This window comes from Harmonia axyridis, chromosome 4 (genome assembly GCF_914767665.1).
Source record: "Harmonia axyridis chromosome 4, icHarAxyr1.1, whole genome shotgun sequence".
NCBI lineage: Eukaryota > Metazoa > Arthropoda > Insecta > Coleoptera > Coccinellidae > Harmonia > Harmonia axyridis.
The window spans coordinates 43,081,900-43,102,635 of NC_059504.1; the positions used below are offsets into that span (position 1 = coordinate 43,081,900).

Sequence of the window (20,736 nt, forward strand, 5' to 3'; positions counted from 1 at the left end):
AAAGTCTTACTGTTTTCGAGATATGTTTTTTTTTTTTATAATGAATTTTTGCCCCTTTCAATAATTTTGCCCTTACGGTTGGTACAATTTTATATCTTTCTGGTTAATTTTTTCAGTAAAATATTGCTGAAGAATGATTTCAACGTTTACATTAAAAACATCCTCCGAAAATTTTAAGGGGGGGCTATGAGAAATATTTTTTTTTAATGGAAATTTTGGTAGTGGATTATTTTGTTCATGAAGTTTAGCCCATCGTAGTGGAAAAAAATGTACCGAGCTACTGCTGCACATTACACCAATAAATTGTCTATTTTATAGTGATTTCAAAAAGGTGTCACACAAGTCATTTGTTATTCAAAGAAAAAAGATATGGCTGTTTTTATCCAAATGGGTACGTTTCTGACAAAATCAATTTTGTCAATTCTAATTGTTGTCTTGATATTGATGATGGACTATATGTTAGATAGTTTTTTGGGCTGTTTCCATCATCTGTGCGGTTGGATGTTTCCGACGTTTCGGCAAGCATTCGCCTGCCGTCCTCAGGGTGGTGGTCCTGAGAAGGACCGATTGGGTGGTTCTGAGAAAAACCGTTTGCCAAACTTGGTCTGTCTGGACTTGTACGCACCATACTTTTTTCGATTTCGTATGGGGGTATCGGGGTTTGAACCTTAGTCGTATCGGTTGCAATCCTTTAACTCTCACCACTAGTCTACAGAAGCAGGTAGTAATCTATACGCTTAATATAAGTTACACCTATATGCGCAGTTGGGATGCGCAGGGAAGAGGGAAGAGCATTAGACCAATATGTGTTAAAACCGAAACTATGGCGAAGATACGTGGATGACACATTCGTGATATGGCCTCATGGAAAAGAGACCATCGCAGGATTCCTAGAACACCTCAATAACATAGAGGAATCCATAAAATTCACGATGGAAATTGAGGAAAATGAACAACTTCCATTCCTGGATGTGCTCGTACACGAACAGGAAGGAATTCCTCGAACCACGATTTACAGGAAGCCAACGAACACAGGTCAGTATCTCCACTTCGAATCTAACCATAACCTCAACACCAAATTGGGAGTAGCCAGATGCCTCTATGACAGAGCAACTCAAGTGTGCTCCAGTCTGAACGATGAGAACGAAGAATTCGATAAGATCACAGAAAATCTTGAGAAGAACGGCTACCCCAAGAGGATACTAGAAATCGCCAGAACACCGAGGGATAACACAGAACCTCGACCAGAAACACAAACCGAATCAACTGAAACGATAACCACGGTCATCCCATATGTGAGAGGGTTATCAGAAAAACTAAGAAGAATTGGTAATAGATACGGCGTGAGAACTGCATTCCAAACTAAGAACACTGTCAGGGCTAACCTAACCAAGGTGAAACCTGACAACGAAAATCAAAGAACAAAAAAAATTGCATATACGAAATACCATGCGAGTGCGGTAGATCTTACATTGGAGAGACCAAACGCCCCCTGGACACAAGAGTCAAAGAGCACCAAAAACTAGCTCGACTGGGAGAAACAGAGAAATCCAGGCTAGTCCAACATGCTTGGGATGAGGAACATAGGATCAAATGGGATGAAGCTTCCATAATATCAAAGGAAGAAAGATCGAAACGGAGGAAACTCAAAGAAGTAGCCTTCATGGCCATCACTCCGAATCCCATAAGTATGCCGTCTCTGGAGATCAAGGAAGTCTGGGCACCAATCATAAGATCTGATCTGAGGAAATTGAACCCGGTCCAGGTCGGAAGCACCTCGACACCACCAAATTAAAATAAAAAAAAAAAATTATCGGAATTCGGACGGATAACTGCGCACACCATCTGCGCAACCCGAATATTCGACTACTGCGCATACAGGTGTAACTTATATTAAGCTTAATGCGTATAGAATACTACCTGCTTCTGTAGACTAGTGGTGAGAGTTAAAGGATTGCAACCGATACTAGTAAGGTTCAAACCCCGCTACCTTCATACGAAATCGAAAAAAGTATGGTGCGTACAAGTCCAGATAGACCAAGTTTGGCAAACGGTTCTTCTCAGAACCACCAATCGGTCCTTCTCAGAACCACCCAATCGGTCCTTCTCAGAACCACCCAATCAGTCCTTCTCAGGACCACCACCACCCTGAGGACGGCAGGCGAATGCTTGCCGAAACGTCGGAAACATCCAACCGCACAGATGATGGAAACAGCCCAAATAACTATCTAACATTTGTCAATTCTGTTAAGAAATCTTCGATGTTGCATTACTTAGTGAACAATGGCAATTGTTTACGTGCGAAAATATTACTCGCATAATTATTCACCTCAACGAAATTCAATTTTGCCGGCAAATTTTGGGAAACATCATACAGATCCAGATTTTTCTAATAAGATCATTTGGAGCGACGAGTCTTCCTGTACCAAGGAGTTGGGCTCGATTTTACGAATTACGTTACGACTATACGACGTAAACCGAACCAAACCGTCGTGTGGTTGGTGGTAGGATGAAGCGACCGCCGAATTATTCACCGAAGTGAATTCGGTTCAACCGAGTTTCTACGTTTCAACTCGTCGACCGAGTTGAACTCGGATCGACCGAGTTCAACTAGTTCGACGGCGGCAGTCGAAGTCGACGCGATGAGCCTTCACTCGGTGCGGTGAACGCATCGAGTTATTCGGTCGGTTGCGGCCGACTCGAGACTTTCAAACCGAGTTGGCCATCGATTCATCTCGAGTAGATCGAGTCGAGAATTATACGACTCGTCCCATCGCTAGTAGACTCAACGGTCAGGCATTTCAGCCACCTCTGCCCAGGATACATCGATGAAGAGTGAATCGGTTACAAAGCGGCGCCCCTTTTAAGTACGCCGGGGCCAATGTCGTGTGACGTAAAGAACGATAGCGCCATCTATGAGAGGACCGAGTCACTACAATAAAATGTACTAGATATATAAATACTTAACTTGACATAGAAAAAATACTATATGGCTTGAACTTGACTTGATTTCAAGTCGAGCTCAAGTCAAGTAGCTTGAATATCAAGCCAAGCCTTGAATCTCTACTTAATTATAGAGCGGTCGAGTTTGACACTAAAATTGTTGAAAATATAAGAAAAATATCAAAATGTTTATTCAATTAGATTAATACGCATTCAGATGTAGTTAGTTGAATTAATAGGAAAATAATTTTAAAAAACCTATCCTTGGAAATCATTTGTTTACTTGCTTTGGATCCTTAACTGAATTTTATGACAGTTGTTTTAACGACCCCATTCTAATTAATATTATTTTCGATATTTTTTCTCGAATTTTCTCTGGTTGTTATGACGCAATCAACGGAACCCCTAATCGGATTATACGCATTAACGAGCTCAACTGCGGCATTCGAGATCTGAACACACGCAGAAAATCTCAAGTTTCGATGTATCTTCGAATTTGAGGATGAAATTACAGGACGGCATGACAAAAGGACGAGAGAGTCAACACATTTTACAGCCTAGCGTGTGGATAAGTCCACATGTTTTTTTTATTCCTCTCATTTCTCGTAAGAATTCAATTCAAACCAACTCATAAATGAAAAAAAAGGCAACATTATAGTACGGACAAAATCCCAACGAAGTTTGTAGTATATTTTCTCTTAAACCCCTTAGCCAATTTTAGCAATAACTTTTTGAATTGTAGCTTGATTCCTCGGAGACATATGATGAGATCCCGTCCTCATTTACTCCCTTTTTTGTTATATACAGGGGTGAAAAAAAAACAGACGCGAATGTTTGATTGATAACACTTTTATGTTGCCTCATATTTTTTGGACAGTTTTTTCTTATTTATTGCAGCATCTTGAATGTGGGTGATATTATAGCACTTCATATGGTAGGTACCGTCGTTGGACGAGAAATTAATGTTTTGAATCGCAAAACTCTCAATGTTCATATCAATTCATACACAAAACCAAAAGTGTACATAAATTTTATGAAAAAAAAATAACCATTTTTCAACCGATGTACAAACACATCAACACAATTGAAAGTTGTTCATGTGTAGATCACTGGATTTTGCCCATTCTGCGAGAGAATATGTATTTTGTTTGCAGAATAAAAGCCTTTATTATTATATATTATTATATCAATGAAATGCTCATAAATACAATGTTCGATGGATAATTCGATGAGTTGTACTTGATTCATAATACCAATGAATAGAAGAATACCTTAAAGAATGAAATATCATTATATTCATGAAAAAGTGAATTGAATTGACGAAATCAAATTGATGATTGTCATTCTTTAATACAATAAACACATTTTTTTCAGTGTACTGAAACCATTCAACGTGCTCTAACTTTTATCAAAATTGAGTTTTCATAATTCCTAAAAAAAGAAATAATACTGAAAAGATGCAACAACAACTATGTGTTCGTAAAGGGTCTCCTCTGTCAAAGATTCACTCCACAGGGTGACTTTTCATCTTTTTTGTTTACTCCTGTTTATAAAAAGAAACAAAGTAACTGAGGACGGCATTCGAACAGTTATGTTCCCAAGGGATCAATCCACAATTCAAAAAAATAATTACTAATATCGTCCAGAGAGTTCAAGAGAAAATGAATTGCAAACATCGTTGAGATTTTGTCCTTACCCCTAATTATGCCAGTGTGTAAAGTCATTGCATAGATTATCTCCATACAATGGTAAAGAATAGTATCAATACTGTACTTGATACCATATGTACAAAGTGTTCCAAAATTTCTGAGAAGTATATTATTAGGTAGCTTTATTGAAAAAATAATGCAAGCGGTTTATTAAGGTAACACATGTAAAAATAATACAATAGTCTCAAAATGTCTTTAATAAGTTCACTATGATTTCTTAAATTTGAAACTTAATTTCTCATTTTATTTTTTAAATCTCAAGGACAATCTCAGCTCACCAACTCAAATTGAAACAAAAAATGACAATTTTACATTTATATTTGATTGATGTTATTTTAGTACAACGTTTTCTTTTCTGTAAATACTTGTATATATTTTATAAACATTATTACCTTTAATGCCTAGAGGATAAGTAGATTGTACCATGTGTCAAATGCCTAGTTGCTGAGACACGTTAATTTGAAAAAAAATATAACTTGTAAGCATCCAAAAATTAATGAAAAGGTTATTTTCGTTCTCTGAGATTTTAATACCTTTAGAAATATTTTAGACTTTTTGCGGTTGATTGATATTTTAAGAGCTTAGATATTACCGCGTGGCAGACTTCTTTTTTTTTTCTCCTAGTGCCTATTTATAAGTTCCTCTTTATAATTGGCTTTTTATAAGTTACCTCAATATTCTTCACCTTCTTCATTGCAAGAAACTTGCCTTAAAAATTCAGAAAAAATTTTTTTTTGGAACTAGCATTTCGGAATGAATTGCTCAAACCCTGCACGTTAGAGTTATTATATTATTTTGGGTTTTCGTTCCTCGTTTCGTTTTGACTTTTGCTAGAAATTTCAGATCTATGAGCTCATGGAATTTCATGGAATTTCATGGCATTTCTAGGTACTGTACCTGACAAGCACCGAAATCCAAAATTTATGAACTATTCACAGCGGAGTTGAAAGCTAGTCATTTCAAGGGGAGCATAAATGAAATTATTTTGTGAAAGGTGATACCTACATGTCAAGGGACCCCGTTACAGTGACATCATTGACAGCGCTGATTACGGTCCCGATTTTGAGTTCAATGGTCGGCTAAAACCCTATGGTCAAGAAAGCCCTCATTTAAGTGAACAAAAAATAAATAACTATGAAGAAAACCACCGGAATACAATTGGCTGAAATGTACCTGCGAAGGGTAAGATCTAAAGTGCACTTACTGAATTCTGACCATGGTATGAACGAAAATTTTAAAAATTTCAAAAATCAAAATACAGTGTTGCCGCTTATGTCAAAAAGTATAAGGTACCTACTTTGTTATTTCAAATGGCACATCCAATATATTATTGCATCATTAGATAGCTTTTTTGACGAAAATTTCTGCAATATGCAATACCTTGGGTAAGAACTCAACGGTTCATGAGTTAATGAGATTCTTATGAAAAAAATGATGGCAATGAGGACTCACATTTTTTTGAATTTTTCGGCAGAAAAAACTTCTTTCGAAAAAATGTTTTATTTTTCGATTCGGCAAATCAAATCAAATCAAATATATTTCTCAACCAATAGTCTGTAGTATTATAACACTGTTTGCGGTTTGGACCAAAAATATACCGGGTGTTCATAAGAGAATCATGAACTTGCACCACTCAAATTCATCAAAACTCAAGATTTTCGAAATTCGATGTTTCCATATATAAATTTGATATTTCAAGAATTGTAACGAATTATTCGTAATTGAAGATTGTATTGGTTTATGGATTTCTCAACAAACGGAAAATTAATTATAATTCGTGAAATGTAAAATTTAGTTATCCAAATATCGAATTTTAGTTTCTTTCTGCGTTTTCCGGAAATCACAGACTACTCCACACAGTGAAGAATTTTTCCTCATTTGAGGTTCTTCCTCGATAACTCTTAAAGTATTCATTTTAGGTATAGGGTTTGCTTAAGTAACCCCACTCTTCTTTACACCCTGTATATTCATATTGCACCTCATATGGACCTACTGTTCTGTGGTCTCCAAGGGTTCAATAAATAAACGATTGCCCAATAGATTATCAGAAGAGTCTTAAAAAAATGCGAAGAACTGTTTCGTGCATGCGTCAATTTGCATTTTAATATTTTATATCCACAACTTTCAACCTTTCTCAAATCTCTCATTTTCAAATTTGAATATAAATAATATGAAACTGTTTTATAGCTATAAGAATATTTTGTAGAATGGCCATAAGATCCAGATCACAAAGCAACCAAAGAAAACTCAGCAATAACAGAGTTGAAATGTTCAAATGATTCCTCATATACTTCCATTTTTTTTATACAGAGTGTATATGAATAGTTTTAAATTTTCGTTTTCGAGCCTCCCTCTGCTTGTTTCAGCTCCCTAAAGATGGCTCTAGAAAACAATTTTTAATTTGTGAAAAGTTTACAATTGTTTTTATTGTTACATTTATTTTATATTCATATCGTTTTGACATCCGCCTATTGGATAAATTTAAGGTCCAAAATAATTCCACTATCCACAACTCAGGTGTACTATCTGTTGATAATTTTTTTTCTCGGAATCCGTTGATTTTAGCAAAAAATTACAGGAGACCGCATTCGTTAAGAATTGATCAGTCAATCCAGAATTTATTGTTAACTATGAATATATAGAAAAAGTTATTGCGAAACAAGTCTGAAGGTTGGCTTTTTCTATTCCTTGCAATCATAGAGAAATACCACAAAAATTTTTTTGAATGTCTTCTCGCCCGTATAAAATGTCACCTTAATTTTATTTTTGTGGGTTTTTTGGTTTTCAAGGAAAAATTTAAAAATGACTTTCTCTATTTCTGTATCGTAATGAGTTCATTACAGTTCTAAAAAACAGTGCTGTAATGAACTCATTACAGCATCGTTTTCAGATATATTTTTCGTTTTGTGGTTGTCTATGCTGACTTCCAATCCTATCAAATTTCAACAAACGTCAATAATTGTCAATATAATATAATTTGGGGATATAGAGAAATGATTCGCTACATATTCGCAAATTCTCATAATTCTGGTAGTGTTCAATCGATTTCGTCAGACATAATTCACGAATTTAATGTGTAATTGTAAATTATGTCTAAATTCGAAACATACGATTCATATTTAAATTCCGTAATCTGTCAATTTTCGTAACAGTCACACCAACTGCCAAGATACAATACAAAAGTCACTAGGATATATAATCTGAATTTTTCATTGAATTTCGACAATATTTCGCAAAACTTGACTGAAATAGAGAAAATAACGTCTAATACTCGTTGCAGAAGGCAATTCCAACACTCATGCGTTCCAAAACTCGCTCCTTCGTCGCTCGTTTTCGAATTTCGCATTCGTCTTGGAATAGGAGCCCATTCTGCAACTTGTTTTAGAATATACTATTTCGGTCGGTGAATCATCTAAAGCGCGAATTGTTGCATCAGTAGCAATGGCGAAAAAAACAGTTTCAAACTCATCCAGACTTTCTTCAGCGTCTTGAATTGTCATAAAAAATTGTAAAAACCGAACTTTTAATTTTAGTTTATCAAATTGATTGTAGAAAAAATCTTGTGCAATTTCATTGTCGATCGAGTCTCCTTCAATCGACAATACAGGGTGGTACAGATTTTAGTTCAATAACTGTGGACTCGGATTTTTTTCATGAAAAAAGTTTATATAAACATATATTGGTTTTGCTTTCGAGATACAGTGTGTTTCGAAAAATAAATCAGTTTTTATTTATTTATTTTGTTTCAATTATTAGGCATTGAAGTCTTGATAATGTAATGTTCCGAATTAGGTAAGTGTATTGTATAATTATTATATTCATAAATATATATTAATTAGGTAAGTGTCTCCTGCCAAAATTATCCAGTGGCGTAGATAAAAGGGTCCGATGAACCTTTTCTTACTGAATCTTTTTTTCGAAAAAATTGTTCCATTTCTGAAATCAACAGAGTTCCCCTATAAAATGATCTCCTGAATTCTTTCATAGAATGAACCGTTTTCCAGATAATCGAGTACAAGGCAAACTCTATCCATAAAAATTCATTTTTCAGATTTTCTCCCTAGTGATAAATGAAAGCACAAAAATTAGCGTTGCTCTAACATGACATGTAATCGAACATTTGAGTAAGAATATTTATCAGACAATAACAATAAGAAATTTTGTGATTATTATACAGGATGGCCATTTGAAAACGAAACAGACGAGATTACAGACGAAATAAAGTTTTTCGATAGAAATGCTCGGACAGGTCGATTTCTGTTTCGAGGGGGACAACTTAAGATGTAGGTTACGGACGCATAGCGCTTCAACCTTTGCTACTACAACCCTCACCCCCAAATTTTGAATAGGGAAGATGGGGTGAGTGATACCTCATTTGAAAGGTATTTTTATACTGATTTCAGCACAGTAATTGTTTTTTCATTTTATGCATTAGTTCTCAAAATATTCTTAACTAAGTATTTGAAAATGAAGTGGTGTTTTCATGGCACTTGTAGTGTTTTGTGAAAAATCGACATTTTGAGCTTCAAAACAACCATGACTGTGGCTTCCTTCCTAACTAACTAACGCATGAATATATCTAGAACTAATGCATAAAATGAAAAAACAATTACTGTGCTGAACTCAGTATAAAAATACCTTTAAATTGAGGTATCACTCACCCCATCTTCCCTATTCAAAAATTGGGGGTGGGGGTTGTAGCAGCAAGGGTTGAAGCGCTATGCGTCCGTAACCTACATCTTAAGTTGTCCCCCTCGAGACAGAAATCGACCTGTCCGAGCATTTCTATCGGAAAACTTTATTTCGTCTGTAATCTCGTCTGTTTCGTTTTCAAATGGCCACCCTGTATATTTGAGTGTTTGATGGACGTTCTTACCGAAATGTTCTATTAAATACCATCTCAAGCCATACAATAAACTGTAGTGACTCGGTTCGCTCAGAGATGGCGCCATGGTTGTAATGCGCCACACAACATCGGCCCCGGCGTATAAAAGGGGTCGACGCACGGCAACCGATTCACTTCTCACCCAAGGGTGAGTGAAGGCAGTGATCGCTGGATAGACTAAAGGCGGCCACTCACGAGGCTCCCATAGTCGAGCGTTCGGGTAATTTTACAGTCAGTCAGCTCGGGACACGGCCGCACGACTGTAAATCATAGAATGAACTTGACTGCTCGACTGGAATCTCTTCGACGCCTGCTTCCAAACGCCTCGTGAGTGGCGGGCATAACTGATGAGTCCACGAGCAATCTCGGGACGAAACACTATACGCCCAGGAGAGGGCGCACTTAAATCTTGGTTCGAGAAAGACTCCCAAAAAAACTACTTCAATTCTCATACATTCATTCATCACTGATGGAAAGATTTGATAATTTAATTTTGGTAGATTTTGGTTAATGAGTTAGTATTTGCTTCGGACTCGATTATCTCAAAAACGGTACATTCTAGGAACAAAATTCAAGCGACCATTTCTTTTTTAACTCTGTTGATTTCAGAAGTAAGTACGTTTCCTGAAAAAAGGATAGTGGTGTAGCTTTTCAATACGAAAAGGATCATCGGACCGCTATGTAAATCTACATCACTAGATATTTTTGGCAGAAGACACATACCAAATTTGAAACATTACTTTATCTAGACTATCTAAAATTAAAATAAAGAATGTATTTATACTATAGTTACTAGTAAAAAACTGTTTTTTTTTCAAACTTTAACACCCTGTATTTCGAAAAACACCATGTTAGCATACTATCCGCTTTCTCGGCATCGCCCCTTATTTGCCATCTGTGATTTTTGAATTCGTCATCGGTATTCACTTGTTTTCGGTTTTCTGTATCATTCCCATCACAAAATTCCAATACTGACTTATCAAAGACCTGAACTGAGTAATTCGCATAGAAAAATTGTCTGGGCTGTGTAGTACAATTTATTGTGTTTCATTCAAATTGCAGTTTATTTGTAAAGACATCAGTTTTGAATTGCCTATATCCTACATTGGAGGTACAAAATGACAGATTTCTCGCATCATTTGAAGGAATAAAGTCCTATAACATGAGTCTGCAAACGCTTCGTTTTTGAGATGAAGGTGTTTTTCTCTCATAGCATCTTCCCTTCACAAGATATTTAACTCGAATTGGCATAAAAAAAACTATGGTTCAGTACTACAAATTCAAATTCTTTATTGATCTCTTCGACATTACAAAGAATGTATGGAACAAGTCATATACAATGAAGTACAAAATAATAAGCTATTTCCAGAGGAAATTAACACAAACATATAACACAATCTTAATACATAATGAGTTATAAAAGATAATCCTTGAATCTGTACTCATTTAAAATCTTTATCTTGTCAGGTAAATAAATAAATAAATTTATTAATCCAACGTTTGTATAATACAATATAGGATAAGTCGAAATAAACAACAATCAACAACATTCCCCCATTATTTTAAAGAGATTCATCATCTGAAAATTCCTTAATATCCTTTTTTTAAAAGTAATAACTTCACGGCTTTCTTGAAAGTATGCATATTCTGATGTTGATTTTTTCAGGTCATCTGGTAGTTTATTGTACATTAGTATTTCCATGTATGCTGGGTCATTTTCACAAACTGTCAACTTATGAGAAGGTATAGAGAGCTCATTTCCATATCTCGTGCTACACTTTTTGGTTTGTTGAAGTTTTATCGTATCTGTAATCGATTTCGAGAAAAAAATTCAAAGAGCGCTCTCTATAGTAATTCTCAGGAAAATCCAATTTATTATAAAAATCTAGTAAGATAACTGTGATAAATAAATTAATACTAATAAAGATTCGATAAGCATCACAAAAAAGTAGTACCTACTACAAGAAACACCCTGTATCTCGAAAACAAATCATTTGCGAGCTCATGCCATGAATTATCCAAGGAAACTCTCATTTTCCTTCGTAACTCCAATTCAGGAACACCCAGTATAAGATGAGAACGATTGAATTGGTAATAAAAAAAATTATTTCGAGTTAATACTCGAAATAATTTTTCAAACTTCGTTATCGAACCTCTTTTTCTCACATTATAGATATGAGTAAACAATGTTGTCAAAAAATTTTTTTACGATTTTTTTCTCAATACACAAATATCTATTTCACGTTTATGTCCCCCCAACTTAAAAATAAAGCCTAATTTTCGCATCTTATAATCCTCCCTCTTTTCATCATAAAATCGCGAAAACGGTACATTCGACCCTCGTAATAATAAGCGCCAGCCCCCCCCCGATCGCAAATCAATACTCTCGAATCAAATATTTGAACTGCCGTTCATAATGAAGTTATTTTTCCGGAACGGCAAACAGCGAACGCTCCGAGGCACCGGAGGAGGATAATTCCACCTAGGCACCCGGAGACGCTCTCACTCTGAATCGGAAAAACCCCCCGTAGGGCGCCAATACACCCGCCATCTCGAGAACGAGAGCGAGAGTGACGAATGTGTGGGTGCTAAAACGACAGAGAATGCAATGTGCAGTTGGCCGGTTTTCCGACGATCCGCAGCAACCATCATGGCAGGCCAAGTGCCACCGAGAGCAAGTACACTGCTCACTGCTCAAATCGTGGTAGGCGGTTAAACAGGCAGGTCGTATCTCAGCGCGCAAGTGTGTACGTTCTGCACGTTCGAGAAGGAAAAGAGTAGAGAGCGCTCGCCGAATATGTTGTTTTGGACCTCGCATAGATTCGATTGTTTCGGATAATTGGAACCGCACGCGTACAGTCCAGTCGACTCTGTACGTAAACACGCAATTTGTGATTCAGTTTCCTAAAAAAAAAAAAACGTAATAGTCGAAAGTGACAGTGCTTAGAATCTCCGCCGATCTTTACGTATATACTTGTGATATTTTTCTTTGATTACGGATGACATTTAACTTATCTGTGATTGAGAACTAGGAACATCAGTGATCATTCAAGTTGTGGATTACGTCCAGAGTCTGTGGTGAGTATCTCTGCGTTTTTCTTATTTTTATTCGAGCAGTAGAGTATAATCAAATACACGTGCGACGCAAGTTTTACAATCTAAATTGGACACGGCTTCTTAGATTATTTATACGTATTTATTTAGACTCCTGGTAAAATTGTCTGTTACGAAAATAGATTCGTAGTCATTTCTTGGATGATTCCGTGACTGTTGCCGTATCGATCAGGGGTTTATTCAGGAGGATAGTTTCTGTTTTCGCAGTGACAACTCGGGCGCGGGGGGGAAATATAGGGGTAAATACGGATTTCCATACAAATCATCCACCCTCGTGGCGCTACCTACGTTGGAGGGGAGGTCCTGGCAGCGCCGGTGGTGGGGGGAGCCTTAATTCCTCAATGTTTTGATCAATTAAATTGCGTATTGATTTTGCAATTATTGGGAACCAATCAGAATTGGACTTTTTTCTCTCTTGGTCCGTACTTGCTCCTCATCATGCGCGCGGAGTCGACATAAACGTACGTAGTTTTTAACCGAATTTTTCTATTTTTGCGCATATCCCGGTTTTTTGCCATTGCGCCATTGTCCAGTAACTAATTTTTAGTGCCGTTATTGATTTTATTCATTTCTCGGCCTCGGGTTTTTAACGAGACCTTCCTTTATCGGAAATTACATCCGCCTGGTTTTCCACTGTGAGAAAACCGAACGAGTCGCGCGATTCGTCAGTCCAGAGAAAATTGTGATCACGTGTTCTGTGTTTAGGGGTTCGGGATTAGATTGATAACGTTGTTCGGGGGAAGTAGGAAGTGCGGAACCGAAAAGTACGTACGTAATGATTAATTAATACCGATACAAAATTAATCATTAATTCCTCAAAATAATTTGTTTACCTGTTTACCGATACGAAAATTAATCATTAATTCCATAAAAAAAATTGTTTACCTAGTTCTTTATATTATATTTGTAAATTTATACATTCCGCAATAAATTATTACCAAATTTTGTGGAACCTCGTTAGTGGTTCATCACAGTCACCGTCATTGAATTTTACTAGTTCACCTCAAATGAAACAAGCGAATAATTTTTTTTTTAATTTACCAAATCAACATAATTATCTAGCGAACTTTAAAAAAAAAGCACCAATTTATCTATTGTTCATTAGGAAATATAATATTCAAGGAAAAATATGCAGATACAAGTTTTTTTTTTCATTTCAATAAGGCTCATTGAAATTCGTCTAGTAGTTTTTGCACTACATCGATAAACATCTTAGGAAGTGTAACATTCGAATCATGTTAAAATAACATCGTTTTTTCCGAAAATTTTTCGTAGATGTGACTCCTTAATATTGTTGATAATTTCAGCTCACTGAGATATTTCTTTACCTATTTCAATTGAAAAAGGAATAGTAATAGTTATGTTATCGGAGTTGTAGGAAGTGAATTGTTGATATGCAGAATTAATAATTGAAATGTTTTGGTAATCTACAATTCATTTAAATATGATTTTAATGGACTTTCTCCTGATACCTCTCAATTCACAAAAATTATGAAATTCATCGATATTATCGAGGAAATAGGTAATAGTTTTTTTCATGAAATAGTAATAGAAATAGGTATTGTAAAATAAATAGAAATTCTTTCCATATTTCCGTCTAAATAATTTTAATTGTGAATCTATTTTTTTTTCATATCTTCTTTCATTTCTAATTAAACCAATTGGTCATAAACTTTTCTGAAAATTTCTGAGCCTTCTTGGGGTAAATGAATGATCCGGAATTTGAATTAAGTATCTGTCCAGAGCTTTTCATAAAGAATTTTGAAGCGGATGCTTCCGAACTATATTATCATGACTTCATTCGGTAGTTTGCATAGATCATTCTAGAAGAATATCAGGAAAGGGTCCGAGAAAGGGTCCTTCAAGGTCTCTACAAACTCAAGTGAAACTTCCTGCAGTTAGGTACATTAGGAATGAAACTAAAAATATGAAATTTTCACAGCTTTGATTTTGAATACAATAATAGTTCTATACTGATAAATATCAATATTAAATTAAATCGATTTATGCATGATTTCAAGAAAAATTTCGCTCTAGTATTAATTTATTGATTTGCTAAAAAATGTTTCGAAAAAGTGTTTCGATATGTTCGCTCTAGTATTTCAAATATTTTCATAAATAGTGGAAGGTATAAAAAATTTATTGGCATAGCTACTTGTCGTTTGTGGGGAAAATTATATTTTGGTTAAAAATATTTAGAATTTTCAGAAAAATAATATGCTATGCCTCTTTTCAAATGATAAGGATATTTTCTTCGTGGTTTTCCATCTTGAAAATAAAGAAGATTTCTGAGTTTGTTATTGAGTTATTTTCGAGGTTATTTTAGACTGTGTTAAAATATAAAATATATATGTAAAAGAGTTGCTTGTATAATTACTGAATTCAAACAATGATCAGAAAACAAATATTGTAATTTTAAAGATATAGATTAAAAAACCAACAACAGATCTCTAATAGATCTTTGCCATTCCTATAGCAGTTTCTAATGTTAACAAATAATTAATGAACTCCAACCTGAATGTATTTTGGCTCGAAGTCATGCATAGATTAATCTCCCTTAATATTGGCATTCAATTAAGCATTGGATATGAAAAATTCAATTAATTAATATTTTCTGCGAAAGATGTTTTATTATAGGTAACATGAACCAAAGCGTGTATAATTCCACTATATCCATTGCGAAATATGGATACTCATTTCAATTAAAATGTAGATATATGGTTTCAATCTTAGGTAATATAGTTATATTTTATTCATTTCATCATATGTGACATGTAATTCCAAATGAACATTTGAAAAGTTCAATCGAAGTGAAAATTACATAGATACATAATACTTCCTCTTCTTCTATCAAGGTGTTTAGGTTAACTACGGATAATTATTTATTAATGTTGTTTTGTCATGATTAGGTATGTAGTTTTCACAGATATCTAGTAATGGCATTTACATACTTGCTTCAGCTTGTTGTTGATAGAGTTAATGGGAAGGTAATGGAATATATCTATTGAAAATAATAAATATAGTCGTCAGTTTTATTGAATGATTGAAGTGGTCGAAATTGATTAAAAGTGGTATGTTGTGTTCGAAAAAAATTCCAATCTTGTGAAATTTCCCCAGCATTGATTTATTAATGGACTTTCGAAATCGAACGAAAAATCGACTCATTATATGCAAGATTTATATTTTTCGGTCTCATTTCAATTAAAGCAAATAGGATGTGATTCATGAATTGTGGAACCTTCACATTCATAGGTTAATATCCAAAAAATCGCTTGATTACTTCTCATACATTATCCTCTTACTAATTTAATTCCTTTTTCTGTACTTGTTTTGTAGTGATGGTTTTTGCACTATTGCGGTAAAGGGACTATATACTCAGTTCATAGCTTTGAAAATGTTGAATATAACTTTAATCATTCTGTACAGTTTATAACTTCATCCCGAGCTTTATCCAATTATTTTGAATATGCTACTTTCTTGAATATTGATATTTCAATACCTTATATCGTGTTGAGTATCTCCACAATTAGTTTTTATGTATGATTTCGAAATGAGTTTTGGACTTAATTGAGTTTCTTCACGTCAACAGTCAAATATTCTTAGTAATTAAATATGAACACGATAAAGGGATTAATGAACCTCTAGAATAATTAAATACATAAAACGAACATATTTCATGTGAAAAAAGTATTCGGTTAGAAAGGAATATTTCTGCATAATAAAATTAATATTGTGTAATTGAATAAGAATATTTAAGAATAGGAACGGATCCGTAAGATTCTCAGACTTTGACTTCCTCCAAACGAGTAGAAGGTAATTACACCAAATATTTCATATTATTCATTGTCTTAACACGATAATTATGGGGTTTAATTATGAAAATATAACAATTTTTATAGCAGCTCATTATTTCTTTGGGTAAATAGACATTATATTGCTTGCAATTAATTCCTTAATTATCTAGATTATTGTATTATACCTACTTACCGCCAATTTTGAAAGGTATGAGAATTGGTTCTGAAAGATCGAGATCGGTATTTAGTTCCACATCGTGCATATAACCAGAATATTTATTTTATTTCATTTATTTCGAATAAGTTTTCCATTGAATATTCGATATTGTGAATTTTCGGTTCAGGTACCTATACTCTTAGGGTAAGGACATTAATTTTTTTCGGGATAACATAGTCTACTTACATAATATATGCTCCCCAAATCGGGAATTTACGATTTAATGGTCTACAATATGCCAGCAATAAATTTTTTCATTTCATTCCTAAATTTTCAACACATTTATGTACCTACCAAATCTCCTACATCAAGCTTCTCAGAGCCCAGAAAGGCTTAAACTCATGGTTGAAACCTTTTTTTTTTATATTCGTCAACATTTGAAATAGTAAACTCCTCGGTAAACTCTCTTTTCTTAAGACAACAGCTGTTTTACTACCTGATTTATTGATTGCCTTCATTTCATTATCAGAAAACAGAACGATATAATATTTCTTATTTTTTTCAGAAAACGTATTAGTTTGAATGTCATTCAGTCTTTTTATCTGATTCCGAAATAAAGTATAAAAGTTTTATTAAGAAGGCTTTATTTTTGATGCTCTGTCATTATTCAATGTTATAATCAAATTTTCTCTAAGAAGGTGATAACTTCCGAGACTTATTAGTATCTAATTTCAATGGTCATTTGCATGTAGGTTCGAAGAAATGCCAAGATATAGGAATATACAAGAAGAAATTGGTTTATTTCAATAAAAATATGGAGATCATACGAAATACGAAAATTTGAATGCAGAATGTTCTACTGACTTGATTACTATATACCTACACGAGTATATACAGTATTGGCAGAAATACGTCCCGATATTGTACATTTCTTATGCGAGAAACGGAGATAAAATCCCATCAGTTAATTAAAGATAGTATTAGATCATTTGAACAATTATCTTTCCTTATTGATTTATATATATAATGAGTATCATATAAACTACTGAAAAAAACCTTTTAGAATTTTTTTATAGTGAAATATTTGAAACGGTAATTTTTCAGAAACGCCTTGTAACTCGAGAACGAATCAAGATATCTATGATTGGCTTTCTAATATCTAATTATATTTCTAAAAAAGGAATCGGTGTTTTTAAAAATTGTTTCTAAGTGTTGTTCTCGAGATCCTTTTAATGAGCATCGAATTTGGGATACCCAGTACGTTAATTGATTAATTTTTATTCTGTTATAACGGTTTGATGGTTCATAAGAAATTTCCTGCGAAATTATATAAAAAATACCAATTTGAACAATATCGAAAAGCTTCTAACTTCGCTTCAGTGCTATTTTTATTCCAAAAATAGATAATGTTTGGAATCAAGAATGCAATTGAACGATTCTCATTTTGTGAAGTACGAAACGAATGCTGAAAAATTATTCCTGAAAATGAAGAATAAGCATCGATCTCCACGCCTCGTTAAAGCCGCCTCTGTACTCGTGAAGATGGGTAAATGAGATGCATTATTCTTGGCACCTTTTAAGAAGATATTAGTGGGATGCTCCGCCCTTGTACGGGAATCGTCCGTCTCAAACAATCTTGCAGGTCATGTTGTTAATAGCGAATACATTTCGTAATCAGTTATCCCCATAAATTTTCCGAAAAAAAAACGTCAACTTGTCCGATATTCACTAATAAATTGTCAAGTATTCAGATTTCGGGACATCGTAAAATCCGAATCAAATCATACACAACGATAAATAACCGTATCACGAGAACAATTACAATAAATAATTTATGAAACAACCTTTAAAAATAGAAAGCTATATAGATACAACGCTAAACTATTCGTTTCGGGTGTTTGCAATAATTAACAATTACCTGACGCCCACTTCGGTCTCGATTTACACAAAACTAACATTTAATTTATAAGTTTTGGAAGGTTGAGCGAAGCCTATCTGATTTGAATTTGTTGAGAGAATGGTTTGGTGTATCGCTTGCGATTAGTTCTCTTGTTTTGGTATTTAGTTGGTGAAGGTATTCAGGTCTCTTCGTGGAGGCGTGGAACATTTGAAGAACAATGCTTCTCATTCCATACTTTTGGCATCCTAGATTTGATAGCATTATTATTTCCGTTATCGTGCGTGGTATTTGAAATAATATCATGATTTTGAAAAAAACCACTACTCGTAGGTCCGAGGGTAGATCTTGATTGGAATTCCAAATGAATTTTATCAACCGATTAACCGTGTTTAATATCATGCAACATAACCTCATTGAGCAATTGTTCTAGCCTAAGAAAATATTCAACTCTTCACTCTAGTGCACTGAATCAAAAACTGTGAGTTTATAGGCATTGCCTAAACTTTAATCTTTGTTTAATAATAATAATAATAATAATTAATGAAAAAGTTAATCGTGCTAATTGAGTAAAGTAGATCAAATTTTTCAGCACAATTGTGGATCTTATATTCACTTTCATACACTAGTGACACTTGTGACACTAATGATACTTGTGCAGTTAAAAACAGTTCTATAGATTAGTAATTGAGCGGGATTTTGGAAAATAGTTGAAAAACACAAATAATGGTTGTTTTTTGAGAGCTTGACAACATTAAATAATAATACAAGACAGAAATATTGTTGGAAACTTTTTTTATCACGATCAGTCCAATTTTTCACTACTTTTTCCAATGAATGGCGTCATTATAAGATAGAAAGAAACTAATATTCGATGTTTGGATAACTAAATTTTACATTTCAAGAATTATAATTAATTTTTCGTTGATTGTTGAGAAATCCATTAACCAATACAATTTTAAATTACGAATAATTCATTACTATTGTTGACAATAAATCTCTCTTCTTCCAGATTACCTCAACCAAACCTTCAAGGACTGATATGCACAAACCGCACCCACGGCGCCTAAAACCGTGAAACTGGAACAGAATTTCCCCAAGAAGTCTGCCTTAATTCGTCAAAATTCTCCACCAAAAAAACCACCCAACGCAGAACGACACCAGTGTCGTAGATGCAGGGGAGATAGCGGAATTTACGTCGCAGAGACCGGAACAGGACTCTGCGAGTAAACAGAGCAGTGGTGTACCGAACGGCATAATCATTGGCGTAGAAATTGCACCTTCCCAGTGCCCAATGGGGGCAGAGACCTCCCCAGAGCAGCAGTACTCGCTGCGATGGAACGACTTCCACTCCTCCATACTGTCCTCCTTCAGGCATCTGCGGGACGAGGAGGACTTCGTGGACGTCACCCTGGCCTGCGACGGTTGCTCTTTCACAGCCCACAAGGTCGTCCTGTCGGCCTGCAGCCCCTACTTCAGGAATTTGTTGAAGGCGAACCCTTGCCAGCATCCCATCGTTATTTTAAAAGACGTCCAACAGAAAGACATGGAGAGTTTGTTAAGGTGAGTTTCTTGATTTCATCATAAGAGTTTTATTATATCAATTCACAAGTTTTTACTTTCTTGAAAAAATGTACTGCATTTATTGGCATGAAGAAGTCTAGCTGGTAAGACTTAGGAATGTAACCCTAAAGTTCTGCGATGATTGTACATCATTATTGTAAGATCAAAGTAGCTTGTGTGTATTACTGGAGCTAAGAAAACGCTCCACTAGGGCACTTGAGATCATTACAGATCTACTTCTGTCTATACATAGACTGGAATGTGAGAATTTTTCAGAATATCTAGGGAAGAAACAGATAGTTTCTTCTTAGACCTCTCAATCTATTATACCCCATCAAAGCTGATCTCACCATTAGTCGTCGTAGTTCACAGCTAGCACTCCAGTTCTAGAGTTCTAATGAACTCCAGTATCTGGGATGACTTCAAGGAGGTTACTTCCTCACTTCCACAAGTCTCTTTTTCAGAGCATTTTTTGCGTTGGCTAGCGATGGCAAGGCATTCCGTCTCCCCATAGAATCTACACTCTTCGTTTTTTCATGGAGGTGCTTTCTGAGTGAAAGATGGGTAACTTATTCTTACTGAAATCCAGATACTTCTTAGATATCGCAGTATCCAAAGTTTCGAAACTTTTCGGAATGTTCCAACCCAAGAAGATTCCGCCAGAGAGTTTCTCT

General features: G+C 34.8%; 2 protein-coding genes across 3 annotated transcripts in view; both read left to right on the top strand.

Annotated features, from left to right (window-relative positions):
* Positions 1–770: 770 nt before the first annotated feature.
* Positions 771–1,795, top strand: LOC123678723. Its single transcript, XM_045615878.1, has 2 exons — positions 771–1,394; positions 1,457–1,795. Exons 1-2 carry the CDS (start codon positions 771–773, stop codon positions 1,793–1,795), a joined length of 963 nt encoding a protein of 320 aa, XP_045471834.1.
* A 10,343-nt stretch (positions 1,796–12,138) lies between these two features.
* LOC123677566 (protein abrupt) overlaps positions 12,139–20,736 on the top strand; it is a 48,156-nt gene continuing 39,558 nt past the window's right edge. Inside the window, exons 1-2 of one of the 2 annotated variants that reach the window (XM_045614163.1) lie at positions 12,139–12,615; positions 19,512–20,062. In XM_045614163.1, the coding sequence (XP_045470119.1) occupies positions 19,794–20,062 (269 nt within the window). In that variant the 5' untranslated portion in view covers positions 12,139–12,615; positions 19,512–19,793. Of the gene's footprint in view, positions 12,616–13,122; positions 13,416–19,511; positions 20,063–20,736 lie in introns of those variants that run through there. The other variant, XM_045614164.1, reaches the window with a different exon arrangement.

Coding starts and splice junctions, on each gene's coding strand:
- LOC123678723 (XM_045615878.1), top strand. CDS start 771: ATGCGCAGGGAAGAGGGAAGAGCATTAGACCAATATGTGTTAAAACCG. Junction 1,395..1,456: donor TCAGGGCTAACCTAACCAAG/GTGAAACCTGAC, acceptor ATACCATGCGAG/TGCGGTAGATCTTACATTGG.